This window comes from Cetorhinus maximus, chromosome 3 (assembly GCF_964194155.1).
Source record: "Cetorhinus maximus chromosome 3, sCetMax3.hap1.1, whole genome shotgun sequence".
In the NCBI taxonomy this organism is placed as follows: domain Eukaryota; kingdom Metazoa; phylum Chordata; class Chondrichthyes; order Lamniformes; family Cetorhinidae; genus Cetorhinus; species Cetorhinus maximus.
Window position 1 is genome coordinate 7,446,352 of NC_135881.1, and position 26,946 is coordinate 7,473,297.

At 42.7% G+C, this 26,946-nt stretch overlaps 1 protein-coding gene across 1 annotated transcript in view; it reads right to left on the reverse strand.

The window, feature by feature from the left end:
* Positions 1-26,946, reverse strand: part of grinaa (glutamate receptor, ionotropic, N-methyl D-aspartate-associated protein 1a (glutamate binding)) — a 164,292-nt gene that overhangs the window by 8,853 nt on the left and 128,493 nt on the right. The window contains exons 3-7 of the mRNA XM_078536248.1: positions 16,229-16,597; positions 13,901-14,016; positions 7,092-7,292; positions 2,311-2,439; positions 1,220-1,363 (exon numbers count right to left, since the gene is read on the reverse strand). Of these exons, the coding sequence (XP_078392374.1) occupies positions 1,220-1,363; positions 2,311-2,439; positions 7,092-7,292; positions 13,901-14,016; positions 16,229-16,568 (930 nt within the window). The 5' untranslated portion in view covers positions 16,569-16,597. The remainder of the gene's footprint in view (positions 1-1,219; positions 1,364-2,310; positions 2,440-7,091; positions 7,293-13,900; positions 14,017-16,228; positions 16,598-26,946) is intronic.

Consider the following 26,946-nt stretch of genomic DNA (forward strand, 5'->3'; position numbering starts at 1 on the left):
CCTGGAATAATCACCAAAACAAATGAGTGACTACAGAGACAGAAAATTTCCTTTTTATTCCTTCTTGCAAGGATGATGCCAGCCTTGGCTCTCTAGTACCACTCTTGCCTTCGAGTCGGAAGGCTGTGGGCTCAAGTTGCACTCCAGGGACATGAACACAAAACCTAGACTGACAAAGAATCAACTGCAACACAAGGAAAAACCTTCAGGGGGAGTGATCAGAACTGGAATGCAATGCCCGAGAATGCGGTGGAGGCAGATTCAACTGTGGCTTTCAAATAGGAGTTGGATAAGCACTGAAACAGGAAAAAAACCGCAGGGCTATGGAGAAAGGGCAGGGCAGTGAGACGAGCTGAGTTATCCCTGCAGAGAGCTAACACAGACACGATAGGCCAAATGGCCTCCTTTATGCTGTAGCCATTCTATGATTCTATGACATAGAATGTCAGAGCTGCTGTCTTTCAAATGAGACTTAAACAGAGGATGCTCAAGTGGATGAAAATGATCCCACCACACTATTTACTTTTTGAAGGACAGGGGAATTTTTCCTGGGTGTACTGGCTAATATTTACCCCTCAACCACTATAAATGGATTATCTGGTCACTACAAGGTGGTGAAAGGCTAATCGGGGGTAGGCAGGAATGTGGGGTTGAGGTTACATTCAGATCAGCCATGATCTTATTGAATGGCAGAGCAGGCTCCAAGGGCAGAGCGGCCTACTCCTAATTTGTATGTTTGTATGCGCTACCAGACTGCTGATTGTGGGAGTTCACGGTGTGTTGATTGGTTGCTGCACTACCTTCATTACAACCATGACTACATTCAGAAGTACTTCAATTAGCCATAATGCATTATGGGTCATCCTGAAGTTGTGAAAGGTGCAATAAAAATTCCTTTCTTTTTATCCATACTCATTACGGTAAATTGGGGTGTGAACCAGTATCATATTACTTCAGGTCATGATACGGAAACGAAAAAAAACAGCAGCTTTCACTGCCTGCATATTCCAGTATGGCGCGGCAAACTCTTCAGTCAAGTCATCCATTCTAAAATTTGGTAACATAAGATTCATCAACAGGCAAGACTTTGGTCCTTAGAAAGGTAAATCCACAGAATTTATGACTGTTGTGAACCAACTTCATAAGGATAAAAAAAGTTTTGAAATTATTAGGGGAAGCATGATCGTCTACTCATTTTAAAGGAAGCATTCAAACTTACCACTGTGAAGATCAATGCACCAACAGAAGCATACACAATCTGGAGAATCCGGTTCTGAATAAAAATGCACAGAATTCCGAAAAAAAAGAGCACAACCGCAGATACCAACATCACGCCCATACAGGAAGTAAAGTCATATTTTGTCTGTGAATATGGAAGAAAACCCATTAGCAGGAAAACAAATTAACACTGTGCAGTCATCAGGACCAGATGACAAGTTACTGATCCACAATAAAATCTACTGTGTTTGGAAATAAAGCCATTTGAAAAATTAGCTAAATGGAATTCTGTTAGGAACATGTCTGTAAATTCCAGATTCTCCTAACCTGTTAGTCGAGTCTCCTAATGTTAGCTTCCAAAGTTAGTTTGTCCTTTCAAAAGAATCAACCCTTTATCCCCACACATTAAGTTTTTAAAAGAAAACAGTTTCCAGGTAAACCATCAAAATGATTAGTATAACAATAGGAGGCATTAGGAACAGAATCCCAAAGCATAGGGGCTAGGTGGCTTATGGCACAACTGTCAATGGTAGCATATAGGGCGAGAATGCACAAAACACTAGTGTCAGAGGAACAGAGAGTGTTCAGGGAGAGGGCTGGAGCTGGAGGGCTGGAGCTGGAGGGGATTTCAGATATAGAGAGGCGAGGCCATGAAGGGATTGAAGTATGAAGATGATTTTAAATTGGAGGCACTGAGGGGCCGGATGCTAATACAGGTCAGAAAGGACAGTTGAGCAGGGTAGGAAGCAGGGTTTTGGATGAGTTGTTAACTACAGATGGTGGAAAATGGGGAAGAACAGCCAGGAGAACAATCGAATAGTCCACTTTGTAGGTGACAAAGGCAGTGATAAGATTTCTCAGCAGCACATGGACAATGGCAGGATAGGGGGGGAGCAATGTGAATATAGGAATTCTTGGAGGTGGGAAGGATATGAGGTCAGAAACTAAGCTGGGAGTGGGGGGGGTTTGGAATCAGTGGGTAGGGTATAGTTACACAATTAATTATGCACATCATTCTCTCCATATCACTTTTCAATTTTCTTTGTGTCTACTTATCAAACTCTTGTGTACACTTTTTTAAAAAAAGCTTACCTGCATAGAGAAAATGACAACAGTAAAGCAAACAGCTGCAGTGATGCCAACAGCCATCACTACAGAGTCCGTACTGTAGAAACTGGCAATCATTCCAGCCATGTATGACATACTCAGGGTCAGGATAGACTGCAGATAGAAAAGCAAATGCAAGTAAGTAAACTCTATAAACTCTTACTGGTTTGGATCAGACATAGATACCTGTTTGGATTAAAGAGTGTCAGTCTCTCTCTCAGTTTGATAGCTTTACTTTTATTTGACCTATACATGATAGCTAAACTGAACAATAGCACCCTCTTATGATTTGAACTAGAACATTTGTGTCTTTTGAATGAATCAAAGTTTTTTTTTGCCCACAGCAACATGAACACAGAAAAATATGATCAGATTCATTTAATTAATTAGCACAACTGTATTTTGTACTGCTACGCAAGTTAACATGCCACAATTCCCCACTTTAATCTCTCAACTCAGAAGTCTTGGAAATATTCCTTCAACATTTCTAACTAAGGCTGGCTCAGTGAAAACTATCAGCTGTTGTAGAAAAGCTGACTACTCACAGGAGTCTTTGCTCATCTACTTCCTGCGCCCAAAAGTAGTACAACTAGGTCCCTGACCTGTTCCTGAAAGCGCTTAGCCTGAAAAGCTCAATCAAACCTGCTCCTGCATATCTTCCCTTCATGCAAAGCTAAACATCAAAAAGGGCATTGCAACTCTGAACATTTGCTGAGAACCAGGAACGAGATAACCAGAATGATTAAACAATGCAGGAGTTAGGTGTCAATTGTCTGGCTTTAATATAAATTCAGAAACTGTTTAAACCAAGTGTAAATCCATCATATTTTAAAAGATCGTTTACCATCATAGCATCTTATGGTATTTTGACTAACTGCAGAGTTACTTCTTCTGTTACTTTGTTTGAATTAAAAATAATTTATTCCAAATCATTGCTTGGTAGTACAGAACTTGAATATTTGCTGAAAAGATAAACATGTCACTAAAGCTTTTCCAGTTATATAGTTTTTTTAAAGTGTGCATGAACTAGAGTGACAATTTGAGACTAATTTGTGCCGTGACTCTGCCCACTAGAAATGGATTAAGACCATCACCTATAAAAAACAATGCTAGATTCTCTTTGCAAAGAAGACTTTCTTCCCATTTTTCTTTCTCCCACTTAAATGTTAAATCTGAAGGCTATGTTTTATAATATTATATACAGCAATATGGCAGTATGTTAGGATTACATCGGATATATGTCACAGAAACAGGCCATTTGGCCCAACTAGTCCATGCCAGTGTTTATGCTCTACTTGGGCTTCCTCCCATCTTTCCTTATTGTGAAGATGGATGTTATTATTTTAATATTTTGGGAATTTGGTGGCATTCTGTAAAGGTGGCTGTGTGTGTCCATGATTAATTAAACTGGGGTAAGGTTAGTAAAGGCAGCTTGGCCGTGGGAACTGAAAGATGAAAGGCAAAGGTGCTGCATGCGTGCATTTGTAATAAGAGGCACCGGTGAAGTGGATTTACAAGTAAATAAATTGGGCTTTAAAATCTGTATTAGGGACTTGACTTTTCAGCTGTTAAATTTCAAAGGGGAGTTTAGAAGTGACAAGGGGCTTTTACAACTTACAAAGGTTTCATAAGTAAACAAGGGAAAGTTATTAAATTTTATTTGACCCAAAAGAGGAGGCAATAGGAAAACAAGAAAGATTTTTATATTTTGGAAAAGTTTGAGTTCAAAGAGGTGCTAAGGACAACGAGATCGAAGATGAAAAGGAAAAAGGGTATTTAAGGTAAGATGTTGAGCCGAGTTGTGTTGGCTGTGTGGAGTAGATATCCGGGGACCAGCTCTGTGCTGAGGGAAAGTGCGAAATCTGAAGTAGCCATCCAGAAACCAGGAAAGTCTTTGTCTCAGAAAGCAGTTCGTTTTCTGAATATTCTTGGATTTCCACAGCAGAGTGGAAGAGAGTGAGAAGTCATGTGGTCTACCTTTAATAAAGTGAAAGCAGTTTTGCCTTGGATAATATTACTGGATTTTGAGTGTTAAAAATCTATTCGGGATTGTTGCCAAGAAGGAAGGTTGTTAAGAGTGTACAAGGTGTTTCTCATTGGTTAGCAAGGGTAACATAAGTGTTTGGTAGCATTGCACGACAGTTTTAGCCATGAAAAGGTACTAGGAAGGAGTCTGCAAAGCAAAGGCAGCTGGGATACTTGACATATGTTAGATTAGACATAGGGACATAGCAAAAACTGGCCCAGACTAGCCCATAGTAGGTGTGAACCACTGATTATAGGAAGATAGCTGCCAGTCATTAGAATGCTAAGACAGACAAGACAGGGGGCCTACAACACTTAGCACTCAATAGTCACTGGAATGCCATGATACAGAGCAAATTGAGACAGTTGGTCTAAGGTACTTACTGTGACAGATTGTGAGCCTACGTGACAGAGAACACATCTTCAGTCACAAAAGGACAGGGACTAAATATATAAAAGACAATGTAACAACTCAAGAGGGCAGAATGCTGACTTGGATTGGATTGACTAAAACAGGCACTCCCTGCTTTCGCTTGAATAAATGGTCGAAAACCATACCCGAGTCTCTGAGGTGTTTGATTTCACTGCAACAAGAGTGTTGCAACAACACTGCAACATGTGCGTTCTGACCAAGTGGGTTCTTTTGGGGAGGTTTTGTAAGACTGTTTTAACTGTGTAACTTTAATCTTGTGTGCTTAAGTTTAATTTTCTTCCCGTTAGTAAACCTTTTAATTTTAAAATCCCAAAAGTGTTACTGGAATTCTATGCTTCTAGGATAAGTAGGCTTCTCCTCATTTTCAGGATACAAAAAAAATTATGATCAGTAAGGCAAGTTTCTTTCTGGGATTTAGCTTGCTCAGCAACCAACATCTGCTGTGGTCGTAACATTATCTAAATCTACCATCATAACCCTCTATCACCTCCTCCCTCAAATCCTTGTCCAGTTTCCCCTTAGATGCATCTATATTATTTGCTTCAACCACTTCCTATGGTAGCAAGTTCCATATTCTCACTACTCTTTGGGTGAAGAAATTTCTCCTGAGTCCCCTATTGGGTTTCTTGGTGACTATATTATGGGGAGGCGGTGGCATTGTGGCTGTGACTAGTATTCAAGAGACCCAGGGTAATGCTCTGGGGACCCCAGTTTGAATCCTACCATGAAACCTTGGTCATCATCTGGTTCACTATAGTCCTTTAGGGAAGGAAACCTGCCACCTTACCTGGTCTGGCCTACATGTGACTCCAGACCCACAGCAATGTGGTGTACTCTTAATTATGGATGGACAATAAATGCCGGCCTAGGCAGCGACACCCACATTCCACGATCAAATAAAAACAAATCTTATATCGGCGACCTCTAGTTATGCTCTTCTCCACAGGAGAAAACATTCTCTCGGTATCGTTCTATCAAAACCTATGATTTTTAAATTTTGTGTCTGCACGTTTCAAGAGCTGGAGAATACTTAATAAATAATGATGGGCAACAACATTAGAATAAAAGTCCGTGGCAGTTGTGCTGTTGTATAATGCACTGGCCAAATCACATTCAAATAGAATGCTCTCATTTGAGTCACCATTCAATAAACATACACCTGTATTAGAATGGGTACAGAAAAGAATAAAAGCATCTCAAAAGCAAAGGGAAGGATATCTGCCGTCCTTACCCAGTCTGACCTACATGTGACTCCAGACCTACAGCAGTGTAGTTCGCTCTCAACTGCCGTCTGAAATGGCCTAGCAAGCCACTCAATTCAAGGGCAATTAGGATGGGCAACAAATGCTGGCCTTGCCAGCAATGCCCACAGCCCATGAAAGAATAAAGGAAAAGGGAATAAACTCCAATTTTGTTGTCCACACTTTCTGTCTTGCACTCACCAGGCCAAACACAAGAATGCCAAATTTTAAAGTATCGCAAGAGTTTAACCAGAGGAGAAATCATGATTCCATGATTGTTCAGCAAGAACTGCTCAATCCTGAGTGCGCTAATAGCTACACTAACAACCAATTTAAGATAGTCAATTGAGCTCATAACTTGGCTCATTTATTCTTGCTAGAAGCAACACACATTCACACATGGGGACCTGGAATATGTTCAAGCCTGGTGCCTTTTTTGAATTACCCAGGAACTTGGGGAACCTACAGTTCCCCACTGCTTCCTCCATGGCACCTCCTCAGCCAGAGTAGACTTGCTAACAATCAATCAGTACCTCCTTTCCTGCAGTATAAATTGTTGTGATCGTTTGAAATTTGACATTCTTGAGTTGTTCTAATGAGCGCAAGACGCAAAACTTCAGCACCATGTCTCTCTTTTCAGCAACATTCAAGTTCTGTATTACCAAGCTATGGAATGAACTCTGAAGAGTAGTGCAGCTTGCAGGTAGTTAAGGAGGAAGACTTCAAAATATAAATACAGTAAACCCAAGATTTTTTTCTACAAAATAAAAGGATCAAAGGACACAGAAATTTGTGAAAAAATAACAGGAAAAGCTTTTCCATTCAAAAGATACATTTTTGCAATCCAAAGTAACAAAAGAAAACACACTGCAGTTACTCAAAATAAAAGGCAGCGGTATGAATGGAGACTTAATGTGAGGGATGGGCTTCCCACTGGCCAAATTACAAATTCACATCCTGATCATTTTGGAGTTTCTCTCTTTATCCCTCCTCCTTCCCTCCCCCCACATTACCCTGATTACACTGGTCTAGTTTACTTTGGAGTAAACATTAATGGCACTGCTTACCAAAGCAATGAGATTCCAGGGGTGCTTCCGTCTGATTTGTCCACAACAGCTGAGAGCAATAAGAGTAACGAAGAATACTCCATACGAGGCATAGTAGATCCAAGGAGTGCGTCTCACAAATCTCTTGGCATCAGAAACGAAGGTACAAACGCACACAAAAATGAAAGTCACCAGTAGCTGAACAGTCAAAACCATGTAGACCTGCAGAGGGGGTTGGAGATAAATAATCAATCTTGTGTATTTATCAGGGAGGAGATGGCAGTGTGTATAAATCTGTAAATGCCCACAGTCAAGTTATATCATCTCCTGATACAAGTATAAGGGCAGAATTTTTCCAGTCCCATGAATGTGGCTTTGGAGGTGGGGGTTGGGTAACATGGGTAAATTGAACCAATGTGTCATGCTGACTCTCTAATGTGCTCCCATCTCCACGTCTCATGCATTCCCCAAGAGGTCGGCCTGACAGCAGCTGGAATTCAATCAAGTAAATTCAGGAGCCATTTAACCATGATTATTGCAGCAGCACAGCAACTTTGCAAGGGTCATGTGAATCACCAAGTGTGTCTGCAACCTGGCAAGGTGATTGGACAGCAGGAGGTTGATGCAGCATTACCACTGAAGATGATCTAAACGTTTCTGGCAGAAAACGGCAAGTGAGGGCAGCTTATCATGTTATAGCTTTGCCATTGTGTAATTCCCGAAGACAGGTGTTTCTGATCGTTATGGGTCTAATGAGGCCTCAGCCACTCCCCTGTCACTGACAGCAGCTCCAGTGCCTGCCACTCTTGCTGCTCGAGCCTCACCAGAACTCTAACTGGTTGCATAGTGAGTGCTGCTGATCTCCCCTGCATTGGACCATGCTATCTGCAGCTCCTGCCTCCAAGGCCTGCCTACTATCCCAAATTGGCTGCCTCCTGTAAAATTCAGCTGGAAGGCCTGTGTGGGTTCACAAGCTGGAAATTACCCTGTTGTCCGGTTCCCAATGCTTGTGGAAAATTTTACCCTAAAGCCACCAGAAGATACTCGGCTACAGGCTAAGTATAATAAGGATACCTGACCCACAAAACCCATTCCTTCCAACAGGAATGTATTATTAGGTTTAAATAAAAGAAAAATGCTGCAGATGCTGGAAATCTGAAATAAAAACAGAAAATGCTGGAAAAACTCAGCAGGTCTGGCAGCATCTGTGGAGAGAAACAGAGTTAACGTTTCGAGTCTGTATGACTCCTCTTCAGAGCAGCTCTGAAGAAGTTGTATGGACTTGAAACGTTAACTGTTCGTCTTCCCCACCCACTTCATTCAACTGGCTGAGGAAGATGAACATACAAACTGTCAAATATCAACACAAGGTATCCTTTTCTCCCAAGTAAAATATTCAACATCAAACAGGAGCATTTGCGATAACATTCTATGTAAATTCCTTACGAGTACCTGATCATCTATATGTATCACTTTCTTCTGTCAGCCAATTTAGATGGGGAAGGAGGGGAAAAAAATTACAAATAACGATCCTGTACAAGAACCCGCAGCTAAAACAAAATCCATTCCAACCAACTGGATTCTCCAGTTTCCCATTATTCCACCTTCTCCAGTTCAGAATGCTGAGTTCAACACAAAAGTCAGGTTGAGGTAGACAAGGCTCTCAAATAAACTGCATATTTAACTGCTAATTCATTTTCCCAGGTTGTTACGATCTCCAGAGAAACCGATAACTTTGAAAAGTAAATTTAAACTTCCAGTTATTAGTTGAAAGGATGACCCAAGATTTCACGTCTTAAGACTCTTACTGTAACAAAGATAAAAGCATTAGCGACGAAACAATTTTTGTAGGCAACTTGTAATTTAAAACCTGAAAATAGAACTGTCCCTTTTTTCTTTTAGCACAACCAAAAACATACTTCACAACTATACCTTACACTGTCCCTTTAAGTAGACATTCAATTTTCCCAGAATCAGTCCAAGTGGATTCTTCGCTCCAGAGGGTTTCCTTCTGATCATTTCCTTTCCCAGCCTGGAAACTTATTATCCCAGAACCATCTTTCATGGTGAGTGTTTTCCTGGAGACTTCTCCCTCTAGCTAAAGCTAGGTAAATCTTCTAGCCACATGAACCTCTCACAAATTTGGCCTTTCCAATCAGAGGACGAGCTCCCACCCACATTCCTGTGCAATGAACCACAGAAACTTAGGCCAAGCCTCTATAAAACACAGGTATGGCTTCAACTAGAGTAATGTGTCCAGTTCTGGGCACTGCACAGTAATGATGGAAAGGCATTAGAGAGGGTACAGAAAGATTCATGAGAATGCTTCCAGGAATGAGGAACCTCAGTTATGTAGACAGATTGGAGAAGCTTGAGTTGTTTTCTTTGTAGAAGAGAAGATTGAGAGGAGATCAGATAGAGGTATTCAAAATCATAAGGGATCGTTGGAGGAAGGATCAAGAACCAGAAGACACCAATTAAAAGGTGATTGGCAAAAGCAGCACCAGAGATGTTAGGATCAGGAATGAACTGCCTGAGAGTGAAAAGGAAAAGTTTGCAGAGCTACTTGGGAAAAATAGAGGTGTGACACTAGGCAAACTGATCTTGCAGAGAACTGGTACATGCACAACAGGCTGAATGGCCTCCTTCTGTGCTGTAACTCTTCCATGATCCTAAAATGCCCTATCTTGTCATTAATCATTAAGGATGGAGTTACTACTTTCGAACCAAAATTCATTATAACTAACATTTTTCAATTAACTGCTGTTAGCTAAAGCTGCACATAAATGTTAATGTCCAATAAAAACATAAAATTCATTCTCTTTCCATCTGAACAGATCCGAAAAGTATACTTCATGGGATTTTGCCAAATGTTAAAAAATCTTCAATAAGCAGTGCATGGTTTTCACAGTGGAAGAGATGCAAGAGGGAGACAAACTGTGGCCCAGTACGCAGGTAAAAAAAAATCTATAAAGATATTAATCCAGCACATCTACATCATGGAGATAGATGGTGGTGCAGTAGTATTATCACTTGACTAGTAATCCAAATCCTAATTGCTCTGGGGGACACAGGTTCAGGTCCCACCATGGCAGCTGCCTGAATTGAAATTCACTTAATAAATATAATAAATCTAGAATTGAAAGCTAGTTTGTGTCATAAAAACCTATCTGGCCCACTAATATCCTTTAGGGAAGGACATCTTTTGTCCTTATCCAGTCTGGCCTATATGTGACTCCAAACCTGCTGCCCTCTGAAATGGCCTAGCAAGCCATGCAGTTCAAGGATAATAAGGAATGGGCAAATGCTGGCCTTGCCAGCGATGCCCATATCCCGAAAAAAATAAAAAAAACTCAAACTATTCATTACCGGCTTTTCTGTTGCCATCAACTTTCATTAAACTCCTTAGTCAATCTGGTCTCTGTTTCCACTCCCACCCCAACATGGATGACTCTTAACTTCTCTCTGAGGTAGCCTAACAAGCTAGTGAGTTGGAACAAGCCACGAGGAATTTGCAAAGGCAGTCCATGGCTGTTGGGCAAGAAATGGCAGATTTGGAAGTGGCACCATATCCCAAGCATGGAAAGAAAATCTTGTCAGGTGGGAAGATTAGGAAAGCTAAGGGAGTGCATGAGAAAGCATTGGTGGGTAGAGTAAAGGAAAACCCAAAGGGATAGACCAGAAAATTACAGGCCTGTCAGTCTAACCTCAGTGGTGGGGAAGTTACTAGAAAGAATTATGAGGGACAGAATATATCTGCATTTGGAGAGACACCGATTAATCAGGGATAGCCAGCATGGATTTAAGGGAAGGTTGTGTTTGACAAATTTGATCGAATTTTTTGAGGAGGTAACCAGGAGTGTTGATGAGGGTAATGTATTTGATGTGGTCTACATGGACTTTAGCAAGGCTTTTGAGAAGGTCCCTCATGGCAGACTGGTCAAGAAAGCAAGAGCCCATGGAATCCAAGGCAAAGTGGCACTTTGGATCCAAAATTGGCTGAGAGGTAAGTAGCAGAGGGTGATGGTAGAGGGATCTTTCTGTGACTGCAAGTCTGTTTCCAATGGGGTTCCTCAGGGCTCGCTGGGGCACTTGCTGTCTGTGGTGTACATTCATGATTTGGGCTTAAATATGAATGGTATGATCAAGAAGTTCGTGGATGACAGGAAAATTGGTAGGGTGGTAAATAGTGAGGAGGATAGCCGTAAACTGCAGGATGATATCAATGGACTGGTCAGGTGGGCAGAGCAGTGGCAAATGGAATTCAACCTGGAAAAGTGAAGGGTAATGCACTTGGGGAGGGCTAACAAGGCAAGGGATTACACTATGAATAGTAGGACCCTGGTAAGTACTGAAGATTAGAGGGACTGTGGTGTTCATATCCACAGATCCCTGAAGGTGGCAGGGCAGGTAGATAAGGTTGTCAAGGCATATAGGATACTTGTATTCTATGCCTCAGCTAATAAAGGCAAGAGCAGGGAGGTTATGCTGGAACTGTATAAGATGCTGGTTAAGCCTCAACTGGAGTACTGTGTGCCGTTCTGGTCACCACATTATAGGAAGGATGTGATTGCACAGGAGAGGGTGCAGGGGAGATTTATCAGGATGCTGCCTGGGCTGGAAGGTCTGAGCTATGAGGAAAGATTGGATAGGCTGAGGTTGTTTTCCTTGCAGCAGCGAAGGTTGAGAGGGGACCTGATAGAGGTGTATTAGATTATGAGAGGCATAGATAGGGTGGATAGGAAGGCACTTTTTCCATTAGTAGAGGGGTCAATAACCAGGGAGCATAGATTTACGGTAAGAGGTTGAAGGCTAAGAGTGAAGTTGAGGAGATTTTTTTTCACCCAGAGGGTGGTGGGAATCTGGAACTCATTGCCTGAAAGGGTGGTTGAGTCAGAAACTCTCGTAATATTTAAGAATTATTTAGATATTCACTTGCATTGCCATTGCCTCCAGGACTATGGGCCAAGTGCTGGAAAATGGGATTAGTGCAGTCAGATCTTTGTTGACTGGCAGAGATGATGGGCTGAATGGCCTACTTCTGCGGAAGCTGGAAGACAAAGTGCTGGAAAAACTCAGCAGGTCCGGCAGCATCTTGGAGAGAGAAACGGTTAACGTTTGGAGTCCAATATGACCCTTCTTCAGAACTGAAGTGAGAACAATGATGGGTTTTATGTTGTTGAAAAAGTGGAGGAGGAGGAGGATCAGGTGGAACAAAAGCGAAGGGCAGGAATAGATTAGAGGGCTGGGAAGATTAAATACCAAAGATGTCAGGGAACAAAAGATAGGGAAAAAAAGGGAACAAAAGTAGTAATGATAACAGTAAAGAAACAAAGCACTGATCTAGAGGAGGTGGTAATAGCAGAATAAAAACTCTGTCTGAAAGCAAAAACAACCAAACAAGATGCAAAATGGGGGGGCAAAATCAAAATGGAGGATAGATTTCATAATCTGAAAATGTTGGACTCAACATAGAGTCCATAAGGCTGTAAAGTGCCTAATCAGAAGATGAGGTACTGTACTTCCAGCTTGCATTAGACTTCACTGGAAATCTGCAGCAGGCTGAAGACTGAAATCTAAGTACGAGAGAAAGATGGTGAATTAAAATGGCAAGCAATCTGAAGGTCCAGTCATGCTTGCAGGATGAGCAGAGTTCCACAAAGCAGTCACCCAGCATGCATTTGGTCTTCGCAAAGTCGAGGAGATTGTATTGAGCTGCAAATACAGCGGACTAAATTGACAATTGTAAATCGCTGTTTCACCTGAAATGAGCGTTGGGGTGTTGGACAGTGAGGAGGGAGGAGGTAAAGGGGCAGGTGTTACACCTCCTGCGATTGCTTGCATGGGAAGGTGCTGTGGGAAGGGGATATGTTGAGGGTGATAGAGGAGTGTACTAGGGAATTGTGGAGGGAATGGTTCCTTCTGAATGCTAACAGGGGATGTTGTGATATCACTTTAAGGGGATAAGGGAATATGCAAATAAGAAAGCAGCCAGTATGTAGAGTAACATGTGGCCAGCAGCTAATAGTGCATGTAGTGCGGTGTAGGAATTACAGCTGCTGTTGTTTTTTTTTTCTTCCCTCTTGCTCTGTGGCTTCAGCTCAGGCTTTTGTCTTTTGCGCAGGGATGGCACCCGAGGATGTTACAATGGCTCTATTTGGCTTTACCTGCCCGATTCAAAACTGGCAGCACAGCACGACTCTGAATCGACTTGTTACTCTCATTAACCACCAATCCGGCTTGCTCAGAAATCTGGTACTCGCTGTTCTGCAGAGCGCCATGTGAAGAGGGGTTCTACCTCCCAGCGTTGTGACATACATACAGCCCCTGTCTTGTCTGTGGTGCCTCTTCAAATTCACATCACTGTTACCATATGGTGTCTCTATGTTTGCTTTGCACACATTCAGTTTATTTGAGGATACAGTGCATGATGGCTCAGCAGACAGGTTGATTTATGGATTCAGCAACCACTACCAACAAGGGCAGAACAGCTTGTAACTCTTACACCACACTACAGCACAAGCTGCTCTACATCCTGGCTACTTTCCATTTGCATATTTCCTTGAAGTGATAGCACAACAGGGGAGGGGAGAGAAAGATGTGTTTAGTGGTGGCATCATGCTGGAAATGACAGAGGACAATCTGTTGAATAAGGAGACTGGTGGGGTGCAAAGTGAGGGCAAGGCGAATCCTGGAAGAGGGGGCAAGTAACAAACTACTTTAAAGCAGGATTCCCAAAAATGTAAATATTGCTTACTGCAAGAGTATCACAGTTACTCTTTATTTTCATGTGTGTTCTCCTTATAATTATTCCGGCACAGGAGTTTTACCTTCCTAATAAATGCTCTGCGGATGTTCTTGTCTTCAAAGTTTGCTGCAGTGAATTCTTCATTGTCATAATAAGATGGTGGGACATCATCGTGATAACCAGGGCTTCCCAAGGCAACTACAATAAAACAAATAAATTCCTTACCACCAGATGACATGTTTGAAAGGTGAGATTCATAATTTTCTGCATCACAATGCATTCAAACTACACATTGACAATATAGGTCAGAGTAACAAAAGCTGCACATGATCTAGAACATGGTAACCAGAAAAGTGGGATACTTACTTAGAAACATCAGATTGCCCAATAAACTCGCACTTTAATTGATGTTAACCGTACCTTCACACTTTCTTCTCTCCAGAGATGTATCTCGTTATATTTTGAACCCATTCATATAACTTTTTTTGAATAATATAACTTAGTCTATCTGCCTACTAAGCACTTGTGCAGAACAGTTTTGCCTCATCCCCTGTTTGGGGTTAGAAGGCAGATCTAGGCTAGGTGTTTGCAAGTGTTTCTTGTCCCGGAGAACAACACATCTGTGAAACATGTTACCGGTTAAATAGTGGTTCACTGAATTCCTCTGTAAAATTGCCATTTTCTTTTAAACTGGTGTGAATCCTTTTAATTTTGTAAAGAAAAAGCAAGAAATTATTTGTCCACCTCAATGATTCCACCTTTTTTATCTTCATTATGGCACAGACTTCAAGTTACAGTTTTTTCTTTATTTTAGAGTGGCTTGCTCAGAAATTCAGAGGACAGTTAAGAGTTAACCACCTGTGGAGTCACATGTAGGCAGATTTCCTAATGTCACTGAAAGGGCGTTAGTGAAGCCAGGTGGATTTTACAACAATCAATGATAGTTTCATGGTCACCATTACAGAGACTAGCTTTATATTCCAGGTTTATTAACTGAATTTAAATTCCACCAGCTGCCAAAGTGGGATTTGAACCAACGTCCCCAGAGCATTAGCCTGGGCCTCTGGGCTACTAGTCCAGTGACATTACCACTACGCCACCATCTTCCACTTCTACACACCAGATCCATCACTCCAAGAAATCTTGATCTCAACCACAAAAAAAGGACAAACTTGAAAATTATTGAACCTGCTTCTACATCTCTTTCAGGCAACACATTCCACACCATAAAATACTGCATCGAAAAAAGGTTCTTTTATCTGTGTACTCTGGCTACTGCCACTGGAAACAGTTTCTCCTTAATTCTGCCAAAGTGAACATAACTTTTGATTGCTTCCATTAAATCTCCCCATACCCTTCTCTGCACTGAGAACAATCTTAGCTTTTCTAGTTATGTGGGGTGGAGGGTGCAAAAGTCCATCATTCCTGGCACCATTCTAGTAAATTTTTCTCTGCAAGCCCCTGCCCACCATGCTCCCTTCACCCCCTCAACAAAAGCCCTTGGCATCCTTCCTAAGTGTGCTGCCCCAGGATGGAGCACAATACTGCAGCTCAGACTTAATCTGAGGCACAATTTCCTTGCATTTGTACTCTATGCCTCTATTCATAAAGTCAAGAGTACCACATGCTTTTCAACAGCCTTATCAACTTGTCCTGTTATCAACCTTCAAAGATTTCTCACTGTTTCTGCACCTATAAGACACAATTTACCGTTAACAAATCCACGCTGTGTCAATTATCAATCCACAATCCACGCCTTCCAAGTGAATTAATTCTGTCCCAGACTACAGACCCTAAAACATTCCCCACCATTGGCATTAGACTGACTGAAATCTATAGTTACCAGGTCTATCCATATTCCCTTATTTGAACAGGAATAACAGTAACATTTGCAACCCTCCAGTCCCCCCTCAAGTTGAACACCCAAGGAGAAAGGAAAATGTGGCTAGAAGCTTCCATAATTTTTACAAACATGTCACTCAATAATCTAAGATGCACCCCAATTGGACTGGGTGACTTTTTAAACTTGAGTGCCATAAATCTTCTAGGTGCCTCCTCTTTTTTTCTATTTTTAACCTATCCATTTTTTCTATTACCTCCTCCTTTACTATGACAGTGGCAACATCCTCTTGCTTTGAAAAGACAGCTGCTCATTTAGTACCTTAGCTACACCCTTTGCCTCAAAACCTTGTTTCCTATTGAGCCCACCCTTCCTTTGACCATCTTTGATGTTTTTATGCCCATCATGAACTGACAGTACATGTAAATAAGCCATCATCATTTGTCCATAGAAAAGCAGAGATTGTGTAATTGTACTCAAGATTGCTGTTCACAGCCAAGACTTCCAGAAAAGAAAAAGGGAGGGGAAGAGGAGGGATAAAACGTGTCAAGTATTTAAAAATTACCTTACCATTTGAATGCATCATTGGAGGTGGAGGCATTGGGGGCTGCTGGAATGGTCCCTGAGGAAACGCCTGTGGTGGCTCTCCATACGATCCTTGTGGAAAGCCAGGCTGCCCATAGGCAGATTGGGGAAAAGCAGGCTGTGCATAGCCAGCTGGTGGAAAAGCTGGCTGCCCAAAAGCAGCCTGTGGAAAAGGGGGCTGCCCATAGGCAGCTTGCGGAAAAGGAGGCTGTCCATAAGGTGGAGGCTGTTGCGGGTAATGGTCGTTTCCATAAGACACCTCATTATGCGGATAAGGAGGCTGCTGTGGATCCCCCGAGACCAGGTATGCCTTCTCCTGTGACATGATCAACGATACAGATCCTTATTCTTGACCTACAAAGAAGTGAAAAATGATACTTTTAATAAACAGAAATAAGAGACATTAAAACAAAAAGAATTGCAAACTGTGTTCTTGGCTTGAGACAGCTCAGTCATTGGATATAAATGAAAATGGATATTGCACCTTGGACACAAGAGGGTTTATATGCGTATTGGTATCACAAACATCCTTGTTACTGCAGTTCATTGTTTAAAACCATCGGCTAGACAAAAAGGTTTTCCCCCCCGCCATTAAGTGGGTAGAATTGCAGTTCGAATGAAATCACATGCAAAGTACCTGACTTGGTCATTTATCTATCCGAAATTTGTAAAAATGCATTACAAAACTTTAATATGAAAATTAAAGAAAGTGCCATAAAATTCAATTTGTCTCCACACAGTACATCCCACTCTTGGGTGCCTCTATACAAATGTAACTCTTGATATTTTCAATATACATTCCATACAGCCTGGGGGGCAAACATTTCAAAATGACAAATTACAAAAAAGTGCAATCACATGCAACTTTCCTTTATACAACGTGTTCCTCTCCAGGTGCCTCAATATAATTTCAATACTTTTGTATTCACATTCAGTGTTAGGTATACAGCTCAAGGGGTTCTATAAATTTTCCAGCCCCTTCTGTACAATGGCTGAAAGGCCTTAGACAGCAACTTTTTTTATTCATTCATGGGATGTGGGCATCGCTGGCTAGGCCAGCATTTATTGCCCATCCCTAATTGCCCTTGAGAAGTGGTGGCGAACACCCTTCTTGAACCACTGCAGTCCATGTGGTGTAGGTACACCCACAGCGCTGTTATGGAAGGAGTTCCAGGATTTTGATCCAGCGACCCCCCCCACTTCACCCCGCACCTTGTGCCTCTGCAGCAGCTGTCCCAAGCTTTAGTGCACCCCTCAGCACAGAGTCCTAGTCCTTGGAATGTGCCAGTGAGCAACACTCTGTCAAGGGCAACTCTTTTCACTAAAAGCCCAGCAAGTTTTGGGCAGACCAAAGAGCGTCTTTCACCAAGTTAATAATCCTGCAGCCACAGTTGATGTTTATCTCAGTGTGTGACCCTGGTAACAGCCAGTAGAGCACAGAATCGCACATCACAGAGCCGTTTGGGATGAACCTCAACAAAAAGCACTGCAGCTTTTTTCCAGACCTGTTTTGCAAAGACACATTCCAGGTAGAGGTGAACAACGGTCTCTTCCCCACCAAAGCCACAAAGGGCTATATGCAGAAGGGAAGAGACTCATGGCATATAGGAAGGACGTGACAGAAAGTTCTGACGATGAGACATTCTGCCGGAGGATTTTAATAGTCTCCTCAGGGAACCATCTGACAGAATCCACCATCTTGTTTTCCCTCAGAACCTCAAGGACATTACGTGCAGGCCTGACGGACTTGTGGTCAAATGTGTTTCTCAGCAAAAACTTTTCCATGAGGGAAAGGCGGTATAGCACAGTCCAACTGCTTGGAACAACGTGGCCAGACCCACACTTCACAGCACCAGGGATAGGGAGAACCTCAGCAAACAGTGACACTTGGTGTTTGTGTAGAGGGTCGATGCACAGCTTAATGCAGCCACACACAAAAAAGGTAGCCATCAGGAGGAGCGCAGGTTGGGCACATTTTTTCTCCCTTTATCCAGAGGTTTGTACATCACATCTGCCATTTTTGACTTCCTGGAGCAGATGATGGCTCGGATGATCACCAGGGTGCAGGAGTGAGGAATAGGCCAGACCTGAGCCACATACAGTAATACCAAGAGTGCCTCACACCTGCTGACCAGGTTCTTAACTGCAATGGAGAAGGAACATCACACACACATGCCTATTTTTGTATAAGCATAGCTACTCGTTCCTTCCGGTTTCTAGCGCATGCCCAGGTCCCTCCAATCCATATCCCCAGCACCTTCAGACAATCTGACTTGATGGTGAAGGGGACAAAAGATCAGTCAGCCCAGTTCCCAAAGAACATGGTTTTAAGAAATCTACTTTCATCTCAATTTTCTGATATATTGCGTGGAAATCCTTTTGCATGTGTTGCATTGTCAATAATCGCACAAGGAAATGCAAGGTATAATGCATTTTAAGACCATGTGCCTCTTTGACATAACAAGTAGTAACTAGTGACACAGGAAAATGCTTTGCTAAACATCACAGGAAAGACCGAGTCAGACAAATGTGTCAAACTAACATTCCTGTACATCTCAGTTTTATTTCCACTGTCCTCCATCTTGCCGCAGTTTAACTTGGCTCCCAAGGCTAGTTCGAACTAGTTGCAGATGCTCTTCAGTCAGTACACCAACAGTGGATCCGAGCAGAAGATGGCGATTTCATCCATGTACAGGGAGGCTTTAACCAGAGTGCTTCCGCTGCCTCGGTGCATCACACTTACGCTCAAATCCTTCCTGATGGACTCAGCAAAACATTTTATGCCATACATGAGCAGGACACAGGAGAGGGGGCAGCCTTGCCCAACTCCAGATTTAATTGGAAAGCATTCTGAATTCCACCCACTGATTGAAACTGTGCTACAGCTGTACAGTGCTAAGGTACTGGATGCGATCAGGTATCTAGGAGATTTAGATGGATGTTGAAACTTTAGCTGTGAGGAAAAATCAGATAGGCTGAAGAGTTTTACTATGGAACAGAGGCGGCTAAGGGGAGATTTAATTAAGGCATATAAAATCATGGGCCCAGATAGATTGGATTGAAAAGATCTATTTCCCTTAGCAGAGAGGTCAATAGCAAAGGGGCATGGCTTAATGCAATTAGTACAAGGGTTAGAGGTGAGTTGAGCAGAATTTTTTTTCGCTGGGGGTAGTGGACTTCCAGATCTCACTGCCTGAAAAGGAGTAGAGGCAGTAATCCTCATTGCATTAAAAAAAACTTTGAGATGCTCTTGAAGTGTCATAACTTACAAGATAAATCGACCGTGAGCTGGAAAGTGGGATTAGGTTGGATAGCTCTTTTTTGGCTGGGTGGACAGGATAGGCTGAACTTTTTCCACATGAGTGGTTCGGGCCTGGAATGCACTGCCTGGAAGTGTGATTGCGGCAGGTTCAATCGAGGCATTCAAAAGGGCATTAGATAATTATTTGAATAGAAACAATGTGCAGGGGTATGGGGAAAAGACAGGGCAATGGCACTAAGTCATAATGCTCATTTGGAGAGACGGTGCAGACACGATGGTCCGAATGGCCTCCCTTCTGTGCCGTTAAAATTCTGTGATTTTGTTTGTGTAGAGCACTGGATCCAATTGCGTACTCCCTCCCCAAACCTGATTTTGAGAGCACATCCACCATGTAGGTGTGCAATATTCTGTTAAAGACCTTCTCCTGATCCAGACCGTTAAGGCAGGTGGCCACATCCTTGTCCCATACCTAGGCAATTACATCCAAATAGCACAAGGCTATCAGAGATCTTCCTGCCGGGTACAGCGCAGGTCTGGTCAGGGTGAATCACCAACTCCAGAGCAGACTTGTCCCGATTGGCAATGACCTCTGGGTCTGGGTCGATCCAGTCCCACAGAGCTGAATACAACTCAGCCGGTAAGCCATCGCTTCCAGGAATTTTGCTCTTCTCAAAAGAACTCAATGGCCTTAGCTCGTGTTCCCATCAATATTTCTCCAAATTCAGACACTTTACTATAGTTCAGAGTGTTGCTACAGTGACTACATTTCAAAGTACTTGCAGATAATCAATTGCAAAGCACTTTCAAAGATCCTGAGGGCATGAAAGGTGTTATATAAACAGGAGTCTTTTTTCCATAGCTCACTTCTCAATCCCCATTCTCTCAATTAATAGTGGCCTTACAAACAGCAATGCTGACCTACATTTTAGAAAGTTAATATGCAGATATCCATGCATGTGCAGAAAATAAACATTACAGTCAGAGAGAGCTCCACAGCTTGATTGGAACAGAATTGGGGTTGGGGGTGGGGTGTGGATTAAGCTGCTGTAGTTACTCACCCCAAAGCTCCATCTCAGAAGGGACATGTAACAACCTCTGAACTTCAGTCAGTAGAATGATGCTTTGTAGGAGTATTTATCTACCTTTAACACTGGCAAAGACAAAAACACAGATGGTACTCTGCAATGTTAGCACTCCAATGATGAGCGCAGAACTATATTTGGTTTAGAATCTTTAAAATTCAACAACTATATTTTCATCCACATCTCTCCAACTCTTGCACATCGTCCTGCACAAGAGGCCTTGGCCAATTATCTGGGCTGGTTTTGAGAAATTTGTTTTCATCTCAATTTTCTGTATGTCGAATGAAAATCCTTTCGCACATGCATTTCGCTGTGCAATAAATTGACAATACAACACAAGGTATGATGCAATTTATAAGACCATGTGCCTCTTTGGCATAACAAGTAGTAACAAATGACGCAGGAAAATGCTTTGCTAAATAAACATCACAGGAAAGATCAAGTCAGGCAAATATTACGTCAAACTAACATCCCTGTATATCTCAATTTTATTTCCACTGTCTGTGGAAAATAATTCAGAGCTGCATTGAAATTAAATGAAGCAGAAAATCAATAAAGCATTCTAATCTGCAGTGCACCAGTCCATGGTGACTCACATGAACAGATTGTTCTGTGTGCACGCTTTCTCAATGGGCCACATTTACTGTGAACGCCACAGTTGCAAATGCAACTCAAGCATTTAAAGTTCCCTTCATTTTGCACATTGGAGTTAGAAGGAACAGTTTGCAAATCTAAAGCTGTGACACAATAACTCGAAGTGTACTACACAAATCTCTCAACTGTTTTGTAACATGTTTGAACAAATATACAACAAAATATAGACCTCAAATTAACGGCAAGGGTGTTGGGGAGCATAGCACCATGTTGGAAACCCAGTATGCCTGGGGAGGTAGAGGGAGACGAATGGTGGGGTAGGGAGGGGTTTGGGTGAAGGGAGACTCAGAAATCCAAAGAGAAAGCTTGAGGTATCAGAACAGTACATAATGATGTGGGTAAAGACGAGCACAGTGGGACAGGAAGGGACAGAGCTTAACAAAAAAATATACATCAATGAATAAGAACATTGCAGGGAATAGAAGCAAAAAAATTGAAATTAAAGGCTCTTTATCTGAATGCATGTAGCATCTGCACGAAGATAGATGGGCTAGTGTCACAAACAGGTAAATGATTTAGATCTAATCACCATTACAGAGACATGGTTACAAGGAGATCAAGATTGGGAAATAAACCTGGGTACATAATGGTCCAGAACTTCCGATCTCCGAGAGAGGGGTGGAGGTGGGGGTTGGGGTTCATACCCGGGAGGTACCTCAAACACCCCAAAAGATGTGCTGGGGGACCCCCCACCCCGTCTCTGTCCCGCCAGAAGTCCCAACGTAAGGGCTGCACAGCAATTTCCCGGAAAGTTCAAACTTCCGTTCAACAATTACCCAGCACTGGGAACCATCCGATGCTCTTATTTAAGTCAGTCTTCAAATGGTTCCCTACAGGAATATTTACCCAGAACAGTTAGTAGTAAAACCACTTCTTATTCCTGCATGACTATAGTGCCGCCCACTCCCCCCACCTCGAGACCACCACCCCCCCGAGCTTTCCTCCCCACCTCCACCAACTGCCCAAGCTCCCCCACTCCCGAGCATCCCCCCCGCTCTTTCACCGATCGCCCGAGCTACCTCTGCCCTGCCCGTCTCCTTAATGGCAATTAAATCACACCCATTTACCTCAATTCGTGCATTCAAATCATCAACCTTTTTGAGAAGGTTATATGCATTCAGATAGAGTGCCTTTAATTTTGCTTTTTTCACATTCTCTACTCTGATCCTATTTGATGCTTGCCTGTGCTTGGCCCGTCTTCTGGCTTTGCTTTTTACTTTTCTACTTCCTTTTACCAGTTTTGCTTCATTCGAATCTGAGCGCCCTCTCAGGTTCCCACCCCCCTGCCAATCTAGTTTAAACCCTCCCCAACAGAGGCTGCAAAGAGATAAGGATCAGTTAGGTGAGTGGCAGCAAGATGGCAGATGGATTACAATGTGGGGAAGCGTGAAGATATTCACTTCGGTTGTAAGAATACAAAAGTAAAATATTTTTTTAAAAGGTGGGAAACTTGTAAGTGTTGATGTTCAAAGAGACTTATGTGCGCTTGTACAAAGAAGACAATGTTAGCATGCAGGTGCAGCAAGCAGTTAGGAAGGCAAATATGTTGACCTTTATTGCAAGGGGATTGGAGTATAAGAATAAAGAAGTCTTATTACAGTTGTATAGGGTTTTGGTGAGACTGCATCAGAGTTCAGTGTGCAGTTTTTTTTGGTCTCCACAGTTAAGGATATACTTGCATTGGAGGCGGGACAGCAAAGGTTCACTAAATTGGTCCCTGGGATGAGGGGTTTGTCCTATAATGAGAGGGTTTACATTCTCTGAAGTTTAAAAGAATGAAAGGTGATATCATTGGAACCTACAAAATTCTGATCGGGCTTGATAGGGTAGACGCTGAGAGATTGTTTCTACTGGTTGGGGAGTCGAAAACATGGGGGCATAGTCTCAGGATAAGGGGGTGATCATTTAGGATTGAAATGGGGAGAAATTACTTTGCTCAAGTGTTGTGAATCTATGGAATTCTCTACCTGAGAGGGTTATGGATATTCCATTGTTGAATACATTTAAGGCTGGGATAGACAGATTTTTGCGTATTGCTGAAAAAAAGAGACACATTTTTTGTCACAGCTTTTCAATTTACACTCATCGTGACAATTTGCAAGAACATACCAGTGTCAGGGGAAGCAACAAATTTATACTGTATGAGAGGAGTTTGGCATTTTCTCGCCAATTTTTTAAGTTCCAATGAGATCACCTCTTCTCATACAGTATAAATTTTCTTGCTCCAAGATGCGCAATTTCTTCCATTTTTCGATTTGATCCACAATATTGATCAATTATATTGCTTCAATAAATGACTGCACCATGAACAGTACCCATTTGAAACACGTCCACACCATAAATTCACTTAAGCAGAAGCAGTTTGGTAATGCAATTAACAATGCCACTAAACACATAACAAATCTCTCTAACCATGTACTCTCAGAAAACAAGGAGTTTCTTCTTGTACATGGATTCAATTTTGGTGTGCCTTCATTCCAAATCAAATGGGAAGAGGTATTTGCTGAGTTTGAACTCCTTTACGCCCAACTATCCCACCATAAACCAGCACCACTGAAGGCACTGAATTCTTGAAAGCACGCCTAGCTGATCTAGCGCATGCATATTGCGAGATTCCGAATGACCTGTCAGACTTTCACATGCAACGCGAGTGTCTTATAGCATTGTGAGGCCTTAAGACCAACCCTGACATACACATTAGTAAACCTGACAAAAGGGACGGGAATAGTCATCCTTAACAAATGTGACTATGCCATGCCCCTAGCCAAGCTGTTCCAGTACAGCTACAACACTGGCATCTACCTGGCTATGTGGGAAATTGCCCAGGTACATCCTGTACACAAAAAGCAAGACAAATCCAACCCGGCCAATTACCACCCCATCAGTCTACTCTCCATCATCAGTAAAGTAATGGAAGGGCTCATCAACAGTGCTATCAAGCAGCACTTGCTTAGCAATAACCTGCTCACTGATGCCCAGTTTGGATTCCGCCAGGGCCACTCAGCTCCTGACCTCATTACAGCCTTGGTTCAAACATGGACAAAAGAGCTGAACTCCCGAGGTGAGGTGAGAGTGACTGTGCTTGACATCAAGGCAGCATTTGACTGTGTGTGCCATCAAGGAGCTCAAGCGAAACTGGAGTCAATGAGAATCAGGGGGAAAACTCTCCACTGGTTGGAGTCATACCTAGTACAAAGGAAGATGGTTGTGGTTGTTGGAGGTCAATCATCTCAGCTCCAGGACATCACTGCAGGAGTTCCTCAGGGTAGTGTCCTTGGCCCAACCATCTTCAGCTGATTCAATGACCTTCCTTCCATAATAAGGTCAGAAGTGGGGATGTTCACTGATTATTGCACAATGTTCAGCACCATTTGCGATTCCTCAGATACTGAAGCATCTATGTCCAAATGCAACAAGACCTAGACAATATTCAGGCTTGGGCTGACAAGTGGCAAGTAACATTCGTGCCACACAAGTGTCAGGCAATAATTACATCCAACAAGAGAGAATCCAACCATCGTCCATTGATGTTCAAAGGCATTACCATCACTGAATTCCCCACTATCAACACCCTGGAGTTACCATTGACCAGAAACTGAACTGGACTAGCCATATAAATACTGCGATGACGAGAGCAGGTCAGAAAATAGGAATCGTGCGATGAGTAACCCACTTCCTGATTCCCCAAAGTCTGTCCACCATCTACAAGGCACAAGTCAGGATTGTGATGGAATACTCCACTTGCTTGGATGAGTGCAGCTCCCACAACACTCAAGAAGCTTGACACCGCCCAAGACAAAGCAGCCCGCTTGATTGGCACCACATCCACAAACATTCACTCCCTCCACCACAGACGCACTGTGGCAGCAGCGTGTACCATCTACAAGATGCACTGCAGGAATTCACCAAGGCTCCTCCGACAGCACCTTCCAAACCCACGACCACTACCACCTAGAAGGACAAGAGCAGCAGATAGATGGAAACACCACCACCTGGAAGCTCCCTTCCAAGTCACTCACCATCCTGACTTGGAAATATATCCCCGTTCCTTCACTGTCACTGGGTCAAAATCCTGGAACTCCCTTCCTAACAGCACTTTGGATGTGCCTACACCACATGGACTGCAGCGGTCCAAAAAGGCAGCTCACCACCACCACCTTCTCAAGGGCAATTAGGGATAAGCAATTACGTGTCCAAATTAGTACCCATTGGACCTGCTGCTCAACATGACTGGACAGCCTTGCTCAAAAGCAAGCTAAAAAAAGCCTGGACTTGTGTAAGAGTGATGAGCTGCCGCATAAAAAATATAAAACAGGGTCAGTCCTCACGGCTCACTGCACCCTGCCAATGTATGGGTTGCCCAAGATACACAAAAGTGATGTCCCTTTACGCCCTATGACCGGTTCTACAAAACATGAATTGGCCAATTAGCTCGGCGAATTGTTACCACCAGTTTTAAGTAAGTTTAAGATACATGGTGAAAGGTTCCTTCATATTTGCAAAGGCCATACAGGACTTGCATATAAATAGCAATGCTGTGCTCATGTGTTCATTTGGCATTGCTAGCTGAGTAACCAATGTTCCACTTAAGGAAGGCACAGATATTTGCTTCTATATCAAGCCAAAAAGACATTTTGCCCAACATACAAATGAGTAATGTGATATATGAATTTCAGTGCCACTGTGATACTAGGTATGTAGGCTGTACATTTGCAACGGACAAGGTCCAGACCTACCCAACCAGCCCATGCTTGCAAAACTCAAGATAGTGTCCAACATTAGATGTGATGCCACGATTGGACAACATTTGCTGATTAATCCTCAGTGTGCTAAGAATTACACCAACAACCAATTTAAGATTTTCAGTGGGGCTCACTGTGTGGCGTATTTGAGTGTACTTGAAGCTACATACGTTAATACACAGGGCCCTGTACTTTGCAGACAGAAAGAACATGTACATACATTGCATCCATTTCAGCTAAGCAAAATAAGTGAAACCAATTGCTGGTTCATTCCCCAGAGCAATGTCTTGAACAGAGTTAAGCTGCCTGGTTTGAATTTCAAACAACACGTGGCAGTGAACTGTCAGTCACCATTAGCTGGTGCATTCTCCATGGCAATGCCTCTACCAGAGTCCACTTGCCAATGAGCAATCTTCTCATACAGTATAAATTTGTTGTTTCCCTGACGTTTGCAAGAAAATGCCAATTATCCTGAGTGCAAGATGAAAATATTTGACAAAAAAGTCTCCTTTTTTCAGCAATACTCAAGTTCTGCACTACCAAACGATCATTAGACAGATTTTGGTCAGTGAATTAAGGGATATGGGTTACAGAGGGGAAAATGGAGTTGAAGCCCAAGATCAGCCATGCTCATACTGAATGGCAGAGCTGGCTCGATGGGCCACCTGGTCTACTCCTGCTCATATTTTTCATGTTTTTATGTTCTTAGGTCCTGTCATTCTTAATAGCAGCCTCCTGCACGACAGTTAGCCAAATGAGCAGGCTGGCCATTGGGCACAAGCACAAACAAGCAGTAGGCTTTCACAGCTGGCGACCCATGGAGATCACATTTGGTAATCAGAGCAAACGATGATTAGCCAGGCAAAGTGGGAGGTTTCCTAGCTAGTCGCAGGAGAGTATTTCTGTCCCTTCTAGCCGACAAATGTGAAAAAACAAACACATCTTCAACATTTCTTCTGGCTC